Source organism: Vidua macroura, chromosome 9 (assembly GCF_024509145.1).
Source record: "Vidua macroura isolate BioBank_ID:100142 chromosome 9, ASM2450914v1, whole genome shotgun sequence".
Taxonomy (NCBI): Eukaryota; Metazoa; Chordata; class Aves; order Passeriformes; family Viduidae; genus Vidua; species Vidua macroura.
The window spans coordinates 27,420,824-27,436,225 of NC_071579.1; the positions used below are offsets into that span (position 1 = coordinate 27,420,824).

At 43.6% G+C, this 15,402-nt stretch overlaps 2 protein-coding genes across 3 annotated transcripts in view; one reads left to right on the forward strand and one right to left on the reverse strand.

Annotated features, from left to right (window-relative positions):
- Window positions 1–2,128: 2,128 nt before the first annotated feature.
- The window catches only part of CPT2 (carnitine palmitoyltransferase 2), a 64,952-nt gene continuing 51,678 nt past the window's right edge, over window positions 2,129–15,402 (forward strand). Inside the window, exon 1 of the mRNA XM_053985515.1 lies at window positions 2,129–2,531. Coding sequence (XP_053841490.1) covers window positions 2,461–2,531 — 71 coding nt within the window. The 5' untranslated portion in view covers window positions 2,129–2,460. The remainder of the gene's footprint in view (window positions 2,532–15,402) is intronic.
- SLC1A7 (solute carrier family 1 member 7) overlaps window positions 12,288–15,402 on the reverse strand; it is a 46,673-nt gene continuing 43,558 nt past the window's right edge. For both annotated transcript variants that reach the window (XM_053985518.1, XM_053985516.1), the window contains 2 exons: window positions 14,609–14,708; window positions 12,288–12,524 (listed from right to left, as the gene is read on the reverse strand). In XM_053985518.1, the coding sequence (XP_053841493.1) occupies window positions 12,288–12,524; window positions 14,609–14,708 (337 nt within the window). The remainder of the gene's footprint in view (window positions 12,525–14,608; window positions 14,709–15,402) is intronic.

Consider the following 15,402-nt stretch of genomic DNA (forward strand, 5'->3'; position numbering starts at 1 on the left):
TGTGATCAGAGGATGGAGTGACAGGATGAAGTTTAATATATGTGGTAGAATTTTCCACAGTGTATCTCATTCACACTGAGAGGAAGGAGTGAGACTAATGGTGTAGAAGAGATTTGTGAGTGTGGGTTGTCTTAGGAGAAAACCATTAAGTATCAAAAGAAATTAGTTTAGTTCAAGTCTGGAGACAGTGCCTGCTGTCATACTCCCTTAAAGCCTCCCCTATTTTATGATGTTGAGTGCTTTCAGCTCCTGTTGGAATCATAGAAAATAAAGAAACCAAGGAAAAGAAGACCTACAGAGGTACAAGCTTCTCAGTTGGTTATAATGTCCTTCATCTGAGGCAGCTAATCTGCTTGACTAAATGGTCTTTTCTTTTGAGGATTTCTGATTGAACACATGTTGTTTTGCATACTGCATTCCAGCATTGACTTGGAAACACAGTTGGCTTAATTTTTTACCAGCTGTTTTCCTGCTGGAAATCTAGTTCCACACTCTCCCTTTGGTTTCCCATGACAGTAATTTCAAGCTGTTGTTCCCTACCTTAGACAATTCAACACACTCATTAATCATAGAAGGAAAGATTGCTTCCTGAAAAAGTAAAAGCTTGGCCCCAGAAATTGCAAAACCCCACATTTTTTAATATCAGCTATACAGCTGAGCAATAAAATATCCTTCCAACTGACTGCTGGGATAGATTTCTATGTAAAGTGTCTACAGAAGGTAACTCAAGTCAATTAGCCATCTCCAGCAAACACCAGTGGAAGTTCTGCCAGTCTTCTGTGAAAAAGACCAATTTATTAAACTCCTGAACAAGCTGAGAATACGCAGATTTATTTAGTTTTATGGAGAACTGTTTGATTGTCTTCAAACTTCTGTCCCTTGGACTAAGATTCTGTGAAAAGTCAGGTGCCTCAGACTTCTTTGAATCCCTTGAGGGTCTGATGCAGTGAGTGCAGGAGTGAAGGTTCATTTTAGCACCTGTAGGATCAAGCCCAAAATGTCAGGATGACACATGCACTGTTAAGCTTCTTTAGCAAGCAGCAGCCTTTGCCAAAGGAGACCCACCTACATTTAAGGTGCAAATAGTATAAAGGTGAAGTTAGGAGACACTTACCCAAGTTTGTTTCAAGTAGTTGCACACTGAATCTGTCCTTTAAATGGGCCAGTGTTTCCCAGCAGCAACCCCCCCCAAAAAACACCACCACTCTTACCCAGTAAAAGCCTCAAATGCTCCAAGATTCTTTGACTGTTCTGTAAGAGATTGGTGAGGGAGAACCACAGGCCTTATTCCTCACTTACCTGGTATTGTCAGCACATATGACATTGGACATAATGCTGTCAGGCCAAAATGGTAGTTTATTTCTTTCTCATAAAGGGGTGAGAGATGCCACGAGGGATGCTGAGGAATAATCAGAAGTTCACAGGACTAAACCTACATATTTTTTGACTCTGGGTGGTACCCATCATCCAAAAGTCCAATCCAGACCTCGTATGGAGCAGGACCCAGGAACAGGCTCTAATTTTATTATTTCCTTTAGTGAAAATGGAAGTTGGGAAGTTGGCCTTTCCTTAGGCCACAAAGAGGCAACACAAACATTGCTATCATGTAACTTCCTTCCTGTAATTTGCTTGGATTTGGGAAAAAGAAGACTAGAAGAGTTTTAAGGATGAGATAGATGTATGAATAGTGAAAACTTGAAGTCTAAAACATTCAGTTGGCAATTTTATCCCTAAATATGCATTTGTGCATGCTTGGTATTCCTGTGCGGTCTGTATGCAGCCTGAGGTCTGGGTTTATTTGCCGTTTTTCCTTTAAAAGCCATGTTTCCTCATTACAGAGAATACTGCACAAAATGGAGGGAGATGGGATTTTTCCGAGCTATGATTTTTCACAGCGACAGGAGTACAAATGCAGCTTGAGAGCTATAAAGAATTAATCAGGTGCCAAAAATAGCTCGTGGATAATGAGCTTTTATTTCAGGCGGTGGGCACGTAGCCCATCTGTGTCTGCCGTGTGGACGGGCCGTTCTGCAGCCGTTCTCCCTCGCCGCGATCCTCCAGGATCCTCGCCCCGCCGCCATCCCCTCACGAGGGCTGGGGCACCCCGCGCCTGCTCCTGCCCCACACCGCCCCCTCCAGATAACGCCATGGCTTCTTCCTTGGCCATTTCTGGGGGAAAAGGCCTGCGAGCGCTGCATCTTCCCCAGGGATTTTACCTCCCCACATGCAGTTGCACCCTTTGTCTCCCCGGCGTGCTGTGAGGTCAGGCGGCATGCAGGGAACCCGTTCCCCTCTGCTCCCCACACACAACTGCAGGCTCCTCCTGACCCAAAGGGCCACGGAGGTCCCACAGCGGAGCGGGCGCCATCCCGCCGGCTGTGAGGGGAGCAGCGGCAGCGGCCGCGGCGGCTCCTCTGTGGGGAGGGAGGCGGCACAAGGCCGAGGCTCTCCCGATGCAAGATGGTACCCAGAGATTCCCTTTGCAAGGAGCACCATGATCCCGATGTCCCCAGCCTCAGCTGGCAGGAGGGGTGAGCTTCAGGGGGCCCATGTGGGGCGGAGGAAGGGAGGAGGAGGCGGGGAGCCGAGGCCTCTGTGGGGTAGTGAGGAGCATCCTGCCCTTCCTCGAGTGCCTCTCACGCCGTGCTGTGGTGTCCGGGGTCTTAGTGTTCTGTTTAATGAAAAAGAAGTGCTTTACGCAGTATATAGATACTCTTCGCAGGAAAAATTATTTTAAAACTAATATTTTTTTTAGTAAGGATGGAACAAGGCTATTTAAAAGAGCATATAGTGACAGGACAAGGTAGAACCTGTTCTAATTGAAAAAGAATAGGTTTATATTACATATTAGGAAAAAATTCTTTATTGTGAGGGTGGTGAGGCCCTGGCACAGGTTGCCCAGAGAAGCTGTGGCTGCCCCATCCTTGGAGGTGTTCAAGGTGAATTGGATGGGGCTTGGAGCAACCTGGTCTAGTGGAACATGTCCCTGCCCATACCACGGGATTGGAACTACATGATCTTCAAGGTCCCCTTACAATTCAAAGATTCTGTAATTCTATAGAAGAAAAAAATCTTCAAAGAAAAACTATGGATGAAATTTGAAGGGAGATGTGGTGGGGGCAGAGGTTGCCAATGCCTCCCTTGGAGGAGCAGTGACAGCTCCTGAGGAACTGACTGCAGATCTGGCAGTGGGACAGGGTCCCCGGCAGCGGGACAGGGTCCCCGGCAGAGGGACAGGGTCCCCAGCAGTGGGAGAGGGTCCCTGGCAGCGGGACAGTGTCCCCAGCAGCGGGACAGGGTCCCCAGCAGTGGGACAGTGTCCCCAGCAGTGGGACAGGGTCCCCGGCAGTGGGACAGGGTCCCCAGCAGTGGGACAGGGTCCCCAGCAGCAGGACAGTGTCCCCAGCAGTGGGACAGGGTCCCCGGCAGTGGGACAGGGTCCCCAGCAGTGGGACAGGGTCTCCAGCAGCAGGACAGGGTCCCCAGCAGTGGGACAGGGTCCCTGGCAGTGGGACAGGGTCTCCAGCAGCAGGACAGGGTCCCTGGCAGTGGGACAGGGTCCCTGGCAGTGGGACAGGGTCTCCAGCAGCGGGACAGGGTCCCTGGCAGTGGGACAGGGTCTCCAGCAGTGGGACAGGGTCTCCAGCAGCGGGACAGTGTCCCTGGCAGTGGGACAGGGTCTCCAGCAGTGGGACAGGGTCCCCAGCAGTGGGACAGGGTCTCCAGCAGCGGGACAGTGTCCCCGGCAGTGGGACAGGGTCCCCGTGGGGCTGCTTCCTGGGGCTGGCAGCTGCCCCCATCACCGGGGGCTCTGGGCCAGGCAGCCCTGCCGGGGCGAAGAGCTGCTGCATCTGCTCAACAGAAGAATTGCTGCTTTTGGGATTTGGAGATTATTTATCTTAGCTCTCATAACTCCTTCAGGACTGTACATTAAAAGGGCAGTTGGGGAAAGGATCCTCCAACTCCTGCAGGTGCTGAAGAGCTGAGCTGGCAGGGTTGCTCCTGAGGCATCTGTGGCCAAACGCCCTCTGCCTCTCCTGCTGCTGTGCAAGACAGACACAGGGGACTTTTCCTGACCAGGAGTTCGGTGCCTGCAGGAGTGAGGCTGGGGATCTGCATTAGCAAAGTGGATGAGAATGGGAAGTATCCTCCTTCCTGGGCCCCACTGCCATTTCTTCTGCTCCCCAGTAGTCCACGCAGAGCAGGGATGTGGGTGGGGTCTGATCAAAACTTCATGATTGTTCTCTCTTGAAAGTGTTTCCTGGTGGTAAATAAGTTTAATTTATGATGCCCTTTCTCACCATGTTGACTGAGCCCACTAACATTTTTGCAAATTTTGCCTAAAAAAACCTAAGCAAATTTATTCTTATTTAACAAGAATAAAGACATATGTTACAAGTAGAATTTTTGATGGGAAGCAGTCTCTTGGGAAGCTTCTATGATGCAGTCCAATATCCTGTTAATTGATTTAATTCTACAGTGTAATGTTGTTGAGTCTTGATTCCTGGGTTTGGGTGTAGTTATCCTAAAAACTTAAACATATATAGAGTCTTATATAATATAAGCTTAGGGGTTTTTTGTGTTTTTTTTTTTTTTTTTTTTTTTTTTTTAAATTTCCTTGTCTAATGGATTAATTTTTGGAGGTCATTATAATTGGTTTTTATGTTGCTAATGCAAGAACAGTGAGTAAATTCCCTAAAGAACTCCATTGCCTTTAGTGAGGAAAATATTGGTGTGCCCTGTAGCTGTGATTCATGCTGCTATTGTGAAGTCTGCCAGCTGTGAGATATATGTGTAGGCAATGGATGATAAATGTGTTCTAATAATCCAGTATACAAAGTATTTCCATAAAAATTCTTCAGTAGTATCCAAGGACATTAAAAAGTCCATCAAGAAAGTCCTTTAAATGGTTTTGAATCAGGCAGAGAGTGTTTTAATGCACAGTTGTACAGGCTACTCAAATTTTCCCCGTGATAGTTCCAGAATCTGTTTTTAGCATATGATTATGATACTGCTGAGAACATTGCTTCTGATAAAAAAATTGTATTGATTTTCAGTATTTTCAGCTCCAGTTGCATACAAGAAATTAATGAGACTCATTTTGTTACTTCGGATAGAATTGTTTGTTGACAGTCATCACAGGAATTAGCTTTAAAAAGATATTAAGATCCATATTTTATGCAGGATTAAAATTAATTTAATTACTTACATAACACTCTAGATGTCTCCTGTTCTTTCTGGTGGACCTCTGTTTTGGGTCTGTTTATTGCAATGCAGCAGTGGAATAAAACTCAAAGCACTTCCCTGATGTGCTGAAGAGTTGAGTTGCTGTACCCTGAGGCACCCTCACCATCCACAGCTTGAATGACTTGACACTGGAATACTCACTTTGGTGGTTCTTGCTCTCTCTGCAAAGCAGCTGGGAGGAACCAAAGGGAATCTCCCAATGCCAAACCAGGCAGAAATAACCAAAGTGAATCTTCCAGGTTGTTCCCACTTGTGGGATGAACAAAATGGGATGCAGATCACCTCTTAATACCTATTGTGAAATTTACTCTGGAGAGCTTGTGCAGAAAGTGAGGTATGGAGCTGTACATCAGTCCTGTGCTCAGCACCAGTGTGGAGACCACAGCTGAGAAGGAGCTGTGGAAATTCTCCCAGTTGCAGAGCTTTTAAACTTCCTTTCAGAAATTCCTGCTAGAGCTAGATGCTACCACAGTGCTGGACTGACACCCTCCTGTCCATCCTGATTCCTCCCTCCCCAGATATGTGGTTAGGAAGGATTCATGTGAGAGAAATTTTTCTTTTATTAAAAAAAGTGGATTATTTATTCTAAAACAAAGATTATACTGATTAACTATCAATATAGACTACCCAAATCTCTGCACTTTGTTTTCAGGAAAACTCATTAAAGAAATATGAAAGTATTTAAATTGAAAAGAAGAAGGGTTGAAAATGCTCAGTTTGACTTAGTTCTGTATACTTTCCACATGTTTTTAATAGCCTAGTGGTAAAACCCAGTACAACCACTAGAAGCAATGAAATCATAATGAAACATCTCAAGGTCAGTCTCGTTTTTCTTTTGGTTTTGCCATTTAGCCCATGCAGTTTTTGTAGCAGATGTAATATGAGATATCTGTGAACATAAAACATTTCTTGTTTTGCTTCCCCTGCTTTTTCCATCTTATTAAAATACTTCTTTTTTGGTGGTGGTGGGGGTGGTGAGTGGTGGGCTAGAGATATCAGATCCCTTTTAGGAAAGTTCAAAAGCAATGATTAACTACAGTGAGTTTCATGTGGTGGGTCAAAGCCTGGCTTTCAGCTGGTGTGGTGTGCAGAAACACAGAAGCATATATTTAATTCCTAAATGAAATGCAGACATCTCTTTGTGATGAAAGAGGGGTGATTTTAAAGCAACAGATGTAGAACTCTTTGTACCTTGCAGAACAAAACTTACCGAGATGGAACCTGTAAAGCACACCTCTCACCTACCTGAGCACATCCCAGTGGAATTTCCAGTGGAATGGGAAATCTGGTGTTTTGTAATGATTTAGTTGCAAACTCTTCAGGAGCAACATTTGCTGGTTCTTGTGCTGGACTGTGTGCTCTATGCTGGAAGGAAGGACAGCTGTGAAGGGAGTCACAGATGCCTGTGGGTACCTGCAGACTTGCCTTCAGTGGGGACAGGAGCTTTGTGAGGAGAGGGATGCCTTGCTCCCTCCCTACAGCGCCAGCTGTTGATACCATCTCTTTGTGGAGCCAGCAGGGAAAGGTCTGATTCTATTGCAGGAGAAGTGATTGAACATTTTCCCTCTTCACCCACCATACTCCCCATCTTGTCTTTCTGAAGCCTTCTGTACTTGTTCCCCAAAATACCACTCTCAATAACAGACTGCTACAATTTCACTTTGACAGCCTGTAAAATTTATAAAATACCCTGACACAAATCTGCCAAAAGTCTCAGCTGTGCCAAATCTATTCCCATATATTATCTTCTGGGCAAAAGAGATGCAACTGTTGCTGCTTTATAAATGATGACATCTGAGGTTCAGTCATTTAAAATGGCAGCCTGGCAATTCCTGTGACTATTGTGAGTAGTGCTTCCAGAGAGACAGAAGTGGCTAATCCAAGGTAATCATGAGTCCCCTTTACTGTGTTATGTAACTGTCTCAGTCTTCAGCTCATTTATCCTTACCATGCATCACCCTGTTGACTTAGAAAGGACCTTTTCTCTGTTTACAGAGGGGAAGCAAACCCTGCATTCTTGTGGTCAGTTGGGAAGTCTAAGTGAATAACGAACCTGACCTTAAGTAGTGACCACCCTTCCTGTTCTATTGATCTAATCCATTTGGGGTTTTGTGGGACAAACCCTCTTACAAATTCCAGGAATATCAATCAGTATGCTCCAGAGTAGTTAGTGAGGAATGTAATTTTGAGTGTCTTTCAACTCAGTTGTAGGTGAAATCACAGGCTAAACTGAGAATTTTAATACATGTGTTTCATTTTCAGCTCAGCCCTTAGTGAATGGGTGCATTAAATTTGTCTGTTCTGGGGCCTCTTTTCCAAATGCAGCAAAGCCAGATATTTATTACTGCAAAAAACTGTGCTCTCCCAGTGCAAGGTAGGCAACAGTAGCATCCCTGTAGAAAAACCTTCATTCTTTTCTCCCCTCCCTGTACTTAGTCCTCAGGTGGGGAGGGCTGTGATCTCAGTCAGCTTTAGTGCCTGCAGGGGAGAGCCAACAATTGCTCATTGTCTCTGTGGCTGTAGTGACAGAGCTGCTCTTGCTGGAAAAACACCTGGGTGCTCAGCAGAGGCACGGACACGGGGGTGCTTAGCGTTGGGCAAGATCAAAGGCAGCCTGAGCTTTCCACATTCACTTCATCTCCCAGGTTACACATTTTGCTTGCACACATTAACCACCTTCTGCTAATAGTTACCTCATTTTTATGGAAAGCGCAGAAAGAACTGAGGTCATTTCCAAGACTATCCATCTGGCTTGAAGATGAAGCTTTCTGTCTGCTTTGAAAGTATTATAAATCAGTTTGCTGTTGTTAAAAAGAGACTAAAATTGATGTTTGTTGTACAATTGAAAGCGAGACCTCATCAAATGGGGGTGTTACAGAGTTCCTGTCTTTTCTGTGTTCTAGTTCTATACTAGAATTGCTAGTATAGCAGGGTGGGCTACTCCAGTTTAGTGTTTTGACTATTTAGATCATCTTATTTGTATGTTAGGATTCGTATTCAGCTGGCACAAATAAACTTAGGTGCAATTAAATAATTTAAGTGGAATCAATTAAGACTAGCAGAGCATATAAGTAACTATTAGTTCCATAAACTTCTGTATTTGGGTTGGCAGCCAAAAGCTCTTGGGAATTAGTGAGATATGTAAGTGCTCTGGTTGTATCTCTTTCTCTCAGTTCTAATTGTTGCACAAGGATTTATTACAGCAATTCAACACTGCAGAACTTCCTTGGCATTGGCAAAATCCTCAATAACCTGTTTTAATATGTCTTTAATGATGTTTTATGCCACAACAATCTGCAGCGGCTTCTTTCCTCTCAGTAGTATCATCAGAGCAAAGGAGTTGCAAATTAACAAGCATAAAACCACTGCTTCTGATAAATATGTGCTAATTTGGGTTACTTCCCAAATTCTTTCCTCTACAACTGTATGCAGTGGACCACTCTTCTTAATTATCTTCTTTCCCTCCTCAAGACTCTTCCCCAGTGTGCCTTTAGAAAACTTGGCCACATTCCCTTTTTGTTTGGCAGGGGGAGGCAACTTCAAAACAGGATTGAATGTTGCCAGTTAAAAAATATGTTCTTTCCACATATGCTTGAAATGATACCATGCAAACTGTTGTAATAAGTGATTGACTGGTCGATTGATTTTTTAATATAATTTTTTTGAGACTGTAAAGGTCACATGTTTGTTTTTATGCTCTGAAAGTAGGAGAAACATATTTACCAACACAAAGCTTGCACTCTAACTTCATAATCAACAGCTTTGTTATTTTTGTTGGAAGGAAGTGTGATTGTAACTGGAAAACGTGAACAGACCCATGCATACAAATATCTTATGGAACCTACTGCTAGTCTAATTGCACTGTGCATCAAGCTGCTTGACAACACACACCATGAGACACAGAAAACAGCTAAAAGGAGGAAAACTTACCATAGAAATGATCAGAAATTATCATAGCATCAGTGTTCACCTCTCCCAGCTAACAGTGGTGTCTTGTGATCAGTACAGAATGACTGCAGTAGCAGTCAGGTGCCCCAGTCAAGAACACAATACACTAAGCAACACATATTTACCAGAACCAAGAGCCAAAGTGCCTTAGGCCTCTAGTTACAGCATTTCACACCACAAATGGAAAAGGCCAGGTGAGAAACAGGACCACTGCCTTCCTGCCAGCTGAATGGGAGGCACAGATTGCTGTGAACCCCAAGTTTTAAAAATCCAAACAGTAAAATGTTAAAAACATAATGCATTTCCAATTTGCAAAGCAGAACTGGACACTCTTTGAGTAGGGTTTGAATGCAGAGAGCTGTTTTTAAACCAGCCTGTTGATTCCATAGAAGTATGCCTTCACACATGAGACTCCCACCTTACCTACATGTGAGAGCATAATGGGCAAAGTTGTGGTTTTCTTTGTTGTGCAGGACTTGAGCAACACAACTGACTGCTGGTCTTTGGTGCTTTATCTTGTTTGAAGTTCTCCTTCTAGGAGCTGCTTAAGTACCAGAGTTGACTTAGACCTCTTGAGCCATGACTGCACTGAAAAGTGTCACACCAAGTAAGCTGTCTCAGGCAAGGAGCAAAAGGATTTGCACTTGTAGTTAACCAAAGGTTGTAGGTGGCTATGCTAGAAGGTGGTGTTAAGGCTGGGAGCACTTTCTGCTTGTCACAGTGACATGGTGTGTGGACACACTCTGCAAAACCACTTAGTCTGGGACTACTTGTTCCAAATCTTGGATCCACTTGGCCTCTTTCTTCATCATTTTTATCTATGCAAGGTGCTTTTAAATTGATAGATGACTGGCAGGATTATACTATCACTTCATGTAGCTGTAATTGACTGGGTGAAGTTGAAACTTTAGGTTGTGTTTTCTTTGTGGGCACACTTGGCACACAGAGACCCTGCCCGGTCCACGTGCCCTTAACCTGTCTCATCCCTGGCTGCCTGATCTTGTCCCTGCATTACCCCTTCACTTGTGTTGACACAACTGTCTGTTAGGACTGTGCTAAAAACATATGTGAACTGGTTTGAATTAAAAATACTTCTCATCTGGTTCTTTGTCTGGCCTCATAAATAACTGGGTCTGTACAGCTGGGAAAGGAGGGGAGGCAGTGCAGGCAGGAATGGACAGCTGGGGAAGGATGAGGGGGATCTCCAGGAGCTGCCAGTGCTGCTGAGATGAAAAGTATCAGATGTGTTTGTCAGTCTGTGTTTCTGCCCATTCAGAGGGGCACAGACCAGTCTCAGCTCTCCCCAGTCACTCATTCTTATGCCACTCTGCAGAGCAGGTCCTTTATTGGACTTGCTCTGGAGCAAACTGCTTTGAATCATTTCAGTTCTTCCCTATTCTTTGTGTTCTGAGTTTGTTGTTTTCACTCTAAGGTCAAATCAGAAAAACAGTTACCAATTATGCATATTTTCAAAAGAATACATTTTACAGAATTTCTGAGGAACTACGGACGAAGAAGACCTATGTGTGCTCTTTCTGGCTTTACTGCTTGGTAATTAAACTACATATACTACAGTGTTCTGAGGCAATTGTTCAGTGCATGATATAAGAAATAGTCTGAACACGAGCCCTTGAAGAAGAGGTGAACATGTACATCCCAGGAAAACCACTAATCACGAATGAATGATACACTGAATCTGCAATGAACTAATGCATGAAACACTTCTGCTTCTGGTTAATGCAGAAATTGTCCTTTTTGACTGGGTCATTTTTCCCTTACAGATGAGAAGAGCATATTAGCATACCAGGCACATGGTATCTCAAGCTGCTATGCCACAAGTAGCTAAATATAATATGTCAAGTGTATTGGTATGAGCTGGTATGTAATCTCTGGATCAAATCCCAACTTTTCAAAAGGTCTCCTCACTTCCACTCTCTATTTTAGCAGAGACATAAGAAGACACTAATAGTAGAAGTGCACAGACAGCCTGTTTTTAAATGGCAGGTTTATTAAAAATGTTCTCTATCACAAACATTGGAAACATATGCAGCAGATTTTACTGTAAGTGAAAGATTCAGTAGACAGTGGAAAGGGAGTAACTGTCAACTGAATTATGAGAAATAATGGGGCAGTTTCCACAGCAAACTCCTCACAAAGCCCCATTTTAACTCAGCATGCTCGGGTCCCAGTTTGTGTTCAGTCTGCCCTTTGGATGCAGCACACAGTTCATGAGCTTGAGCTTTGAGTTTATACATATTTACAGTAGAACAACCTATAGGTTACAGGAGAGGACACATTAGCACCAGTGCTTATGGATTAGAGCTCACATCGCCTCTGCCACTGCATGTGCATGGAACTGACTTTACTGAAGAGTTAGGTTAAAAAAAGGTTAATAAATCTGGCACTTGGAAGGCAAACTGTGCTCTGCAGTGACCTAGGAAATCTTTTTGTTAGGTATCACACTTGACTGCCTGTCTCTGAAGGCTGCCCATCACAATTACCTTAATGACCTTTCTTGCATGAATGCACACTTCACTTCCCCTGTGCTTGCACTGTTATTTAGGAATAGATGTAACACCTTGAGATCAGGAAATCAGTGTGATTTTCTTACTGCTGTTCTAAAACTAAGCACAAACTCTATATTTAGCGAATATGAGACAAAACTAGTATCTGTAGCAATTTTGGTGAAACATTTTCACATAACAAAATTTTTACAGTGTTGGTAATTACTGAGATTCACAAAAAAGGCTTCGGTTAGAAAATCAAAAAGGGTCAATTTAAAAAAAAGCTTTTAAAAAAAAAGGAAGCACAAGGAGTGTCAAATACTATACTGAAGTCAGTGAGTGCAGAATAAAACAGTAGCAGTCCATTAGTTAATTTTTCAGTAGTAAAATCTTCCACCTAAAGAAGCCCATGTCTCTTGCAAGCTGTGTGCCTTTCTTGACGTTCACAGCTGGTCCCCTAGCTCCAGTACAAGCAGGGTGGCGATAGGTCCACATTTTCCTGTTCAAGGCAAAGAGTCCTTCTTCCAGCTGTGAGGTAGAGATTGGGTATCAGGTCACTGGGGTGTGAGATACCTCTGAGTGTAGCAGTCACACATTTGTTTCTAGTTCATTTATTTCAATAGTGCAGTGGTCTTTACTGTTGGATTTTTTTGTGTGATTCTCCACTGGAGTTTCTTCTTGCTCCACTTGTATGGGTATATGGTGCTGCAACCCTTTCTCTGTTTCTGGTCCACGAGATTCATTCATGGTCTTCACACAGCCATTCCTCTGGTAAGCCACAATCTGATGGATGTTAATAGGCTTAGTTTCACAGATCAATGGCACCTATGTGAAAAGCATTAAGATCTGGAATACTGCCACTGATTGCTGTATACAACAGGAAGGGACTTTTTACTTGGAAAGCCTGTGGGCTGCTTTACATTCACCAGGATTATCTAGAGCTCCCATGGACTTCCAGAAGCTGTTTCCCCTATACACTAAGGCATGAAGCAAAGGAGTCTGTGTGAAAATGCAAATTCTGCCATAACTCTAATTGAACTTACACTCGTGGTAACAGCTGCTTGCCAGTGATAGCATGATACATGTAGGGTAAATAGAGACCAGAATTCCAGGGCTCACTTCAAAAGGTACAGACTCTCAATGGCCACTGTGCTAAGCTCTGAGCAGTGCTTGCTCTTGGGTGCAGTTAAATAGACCAACAAACCATTTGTTGTTGTCTTATGCCTTTCTTCTAACTCAGTAAAATAACACCTGTCTCTTCAGTTTTGTCTCTTTTGAAAGAAATAAAGGGGATTTTATTAACTGATTCATAAGTTAAATGTGGAAGTGTTCTTTAAATCAAACCAGATTCTGATGGGGAAAGTAAGACGTAAATACTGGCAAAGAAAGGAGGTGGGCTTGCAGCTGAGAAAATAAGGCCTTTGGGTATATATTACTAACTGCACAAATTATGCAGCCAAAATGTATGGCAGACTAACGGTATATTTTAATACCATTACAGAACATGATTCAAAGAAAAATCTCATCACAGATGGCTAAATAATCCCTCAGGAGGGATTTCATATTACTGCAACATCTCCTCTTAAGTTCTGACTGAGTTCTAAATACAGCAGTGAAATGTCAGGAGGCCTGTGTTATGCAGGAGCTCAGCCTACAATTCTGGCTTTGTAATGGATAACCTACCTTGCCCATAGGTCGTATTTTAGGGGGTTTGTAGGTAGCTGCATGTGTAGCCCCTGTAGTCAGGCCTAATCCTGTCATCAGTAATTACTGCAGGTGCTAATTACCTCAGAGGACACTGTCTGTCTTCTTACATATTACTTGAAAGAGCAGGAATTTTAAATGAATGTTGCAGGAAGGCATGAGAATGGGATTGATCACAAAATTGTAGAATGGGAGAAATAATGATAGAAACAAAACTTTGCTATTTGTGTGGAATACTACAGATGATGCACAGAAATGAAACTTGTATTGTGAAGATTAGTCCTGATGAAGAAATGTTCCTACATGAACTATTCTGTCTTTGTGGAAGAAAGGTAATGAAAGTCTGCCATGAGCTAAAATGGTTGGAAATTAGCACCTCCAAATCTGATGGGCTCATGGAATTAGGAATCTCCTTTGTCAAGGATTGACAGAAGGACATGAGGAATTCCTCATGGAAGGAAGGACTGAATTATGCATGCCAAAGAGGAAGAAGAAATGCATAGGAGTGGAAGGAGGCTGGGGCAGAATACAGAGGTATGTGTGCTGCATGAAATAAGATACAGATGAGGAAAAGCAAAGCTGTAAGGAAGGACTTGTATTAAATGTAGAAAGCGTGAAGATGTCTGAGAATGAAGTCTAGAATGGAGTCATGTGCTTGTGCTAGTCTGGAAAGAAAATAATTTCAAGGGTGGCTTAGATTATGCTGACTCAGGGGCTTGCAATGCAAATTGCATTGCAACCTGCAAATGCTGGTTGCTTTTGATGTGAGCTCATTGATTACGCATATACACACTCATGGATACCTTTACCTCTCCCTCCACACAGGTGGTCAAGGACATCTATCACCCTGCTCTGTTGCTGGTCACACTTCTAGCAGGACAAATTACTGGCCAGTCAGGACCTGGATGCTGAGTGTGGGACTCAGTCCCAGCATCTCATGCATTTGCAGGACAGTGCAGCTGCTTCTGCTGCTCCCATTCCCAGTGTGCCAGACACAGCTGCCTTGCAAACTTTGAACTCCAGCGGCTTTTCACATGACCTCATGGAAAAAGATCCCTCCACCCTGTGTTCTAAGCTGCCCATTGCCCAATTCTGTCCTCTCTCTGAAACACCTTTTATAAACTGGAGGAACCAAATGTGGGAGCTCACAGGTTCTATGCCATAGAACAGCACACCCTGCACACCCTGGCTCACAGTGCGGTTACCTCGTCACCATCCTTGATAAACTCCTTCCGGCAGATGTGGGCCATGATCCCAGCAGCCAGCGCGTCCCCCAGGACATTGATCATTGTTCTAAACCTGTCTCTGTAAAATGAAACAGTAATGGTAAGGTGTTGGCTCTTTGGGTAAATTCCTGTGCCTCCATCAGCTGTAAATATGCCTGAAGGCCAGTTTTGCTGGGTTTATGAGCTAAAATGTTTAGAAATGTTAAGAAGTTTGGTATCAGGCATTCAGTAGTTACTGAGCAGCTCAGTTGGGTTTTCCAGCCTTTTCCAGCTTGGTGTGCTGTGCTGCCACACATTTGATTGTGTAACTGAGCTAAGTGGAGCAGCTGCGTCCTCCTAGAGATGCAAGCTGATTCAGCACTGAAAAGGTGGAACTGCACATCACCTGCACTTCTGTCCCAGTTTGTATGTTAAGGTCCAGCAACATGGCCTGATTTAGAGACTGGTGCTGCAAATGTCTGAATTCAGTAAAAGCAGAGATCAGCCAGCGCAACCAGTCCCTTATATTAGTGATCATGGTACCAATCTTAGCAAGCAAAGTGCTACTTAAGAAGATTATTGTATTGGTAGAATGGGCAGGATACAATCAAAATAATTCAGAAGATTGCTACGTAACTACATTCAAAAACCAAGGAGCCACTGACCATATTTAAGTAATGTTCATTCCTGTAAAAGCTGTGGTGACTTTGGCTCTTACGCTGGCTATGCAGTAGCTCTTAAATACTCTTCATTTTCAGTTACCTTTTCCAATTTAAATTTATATGCTTGACAGT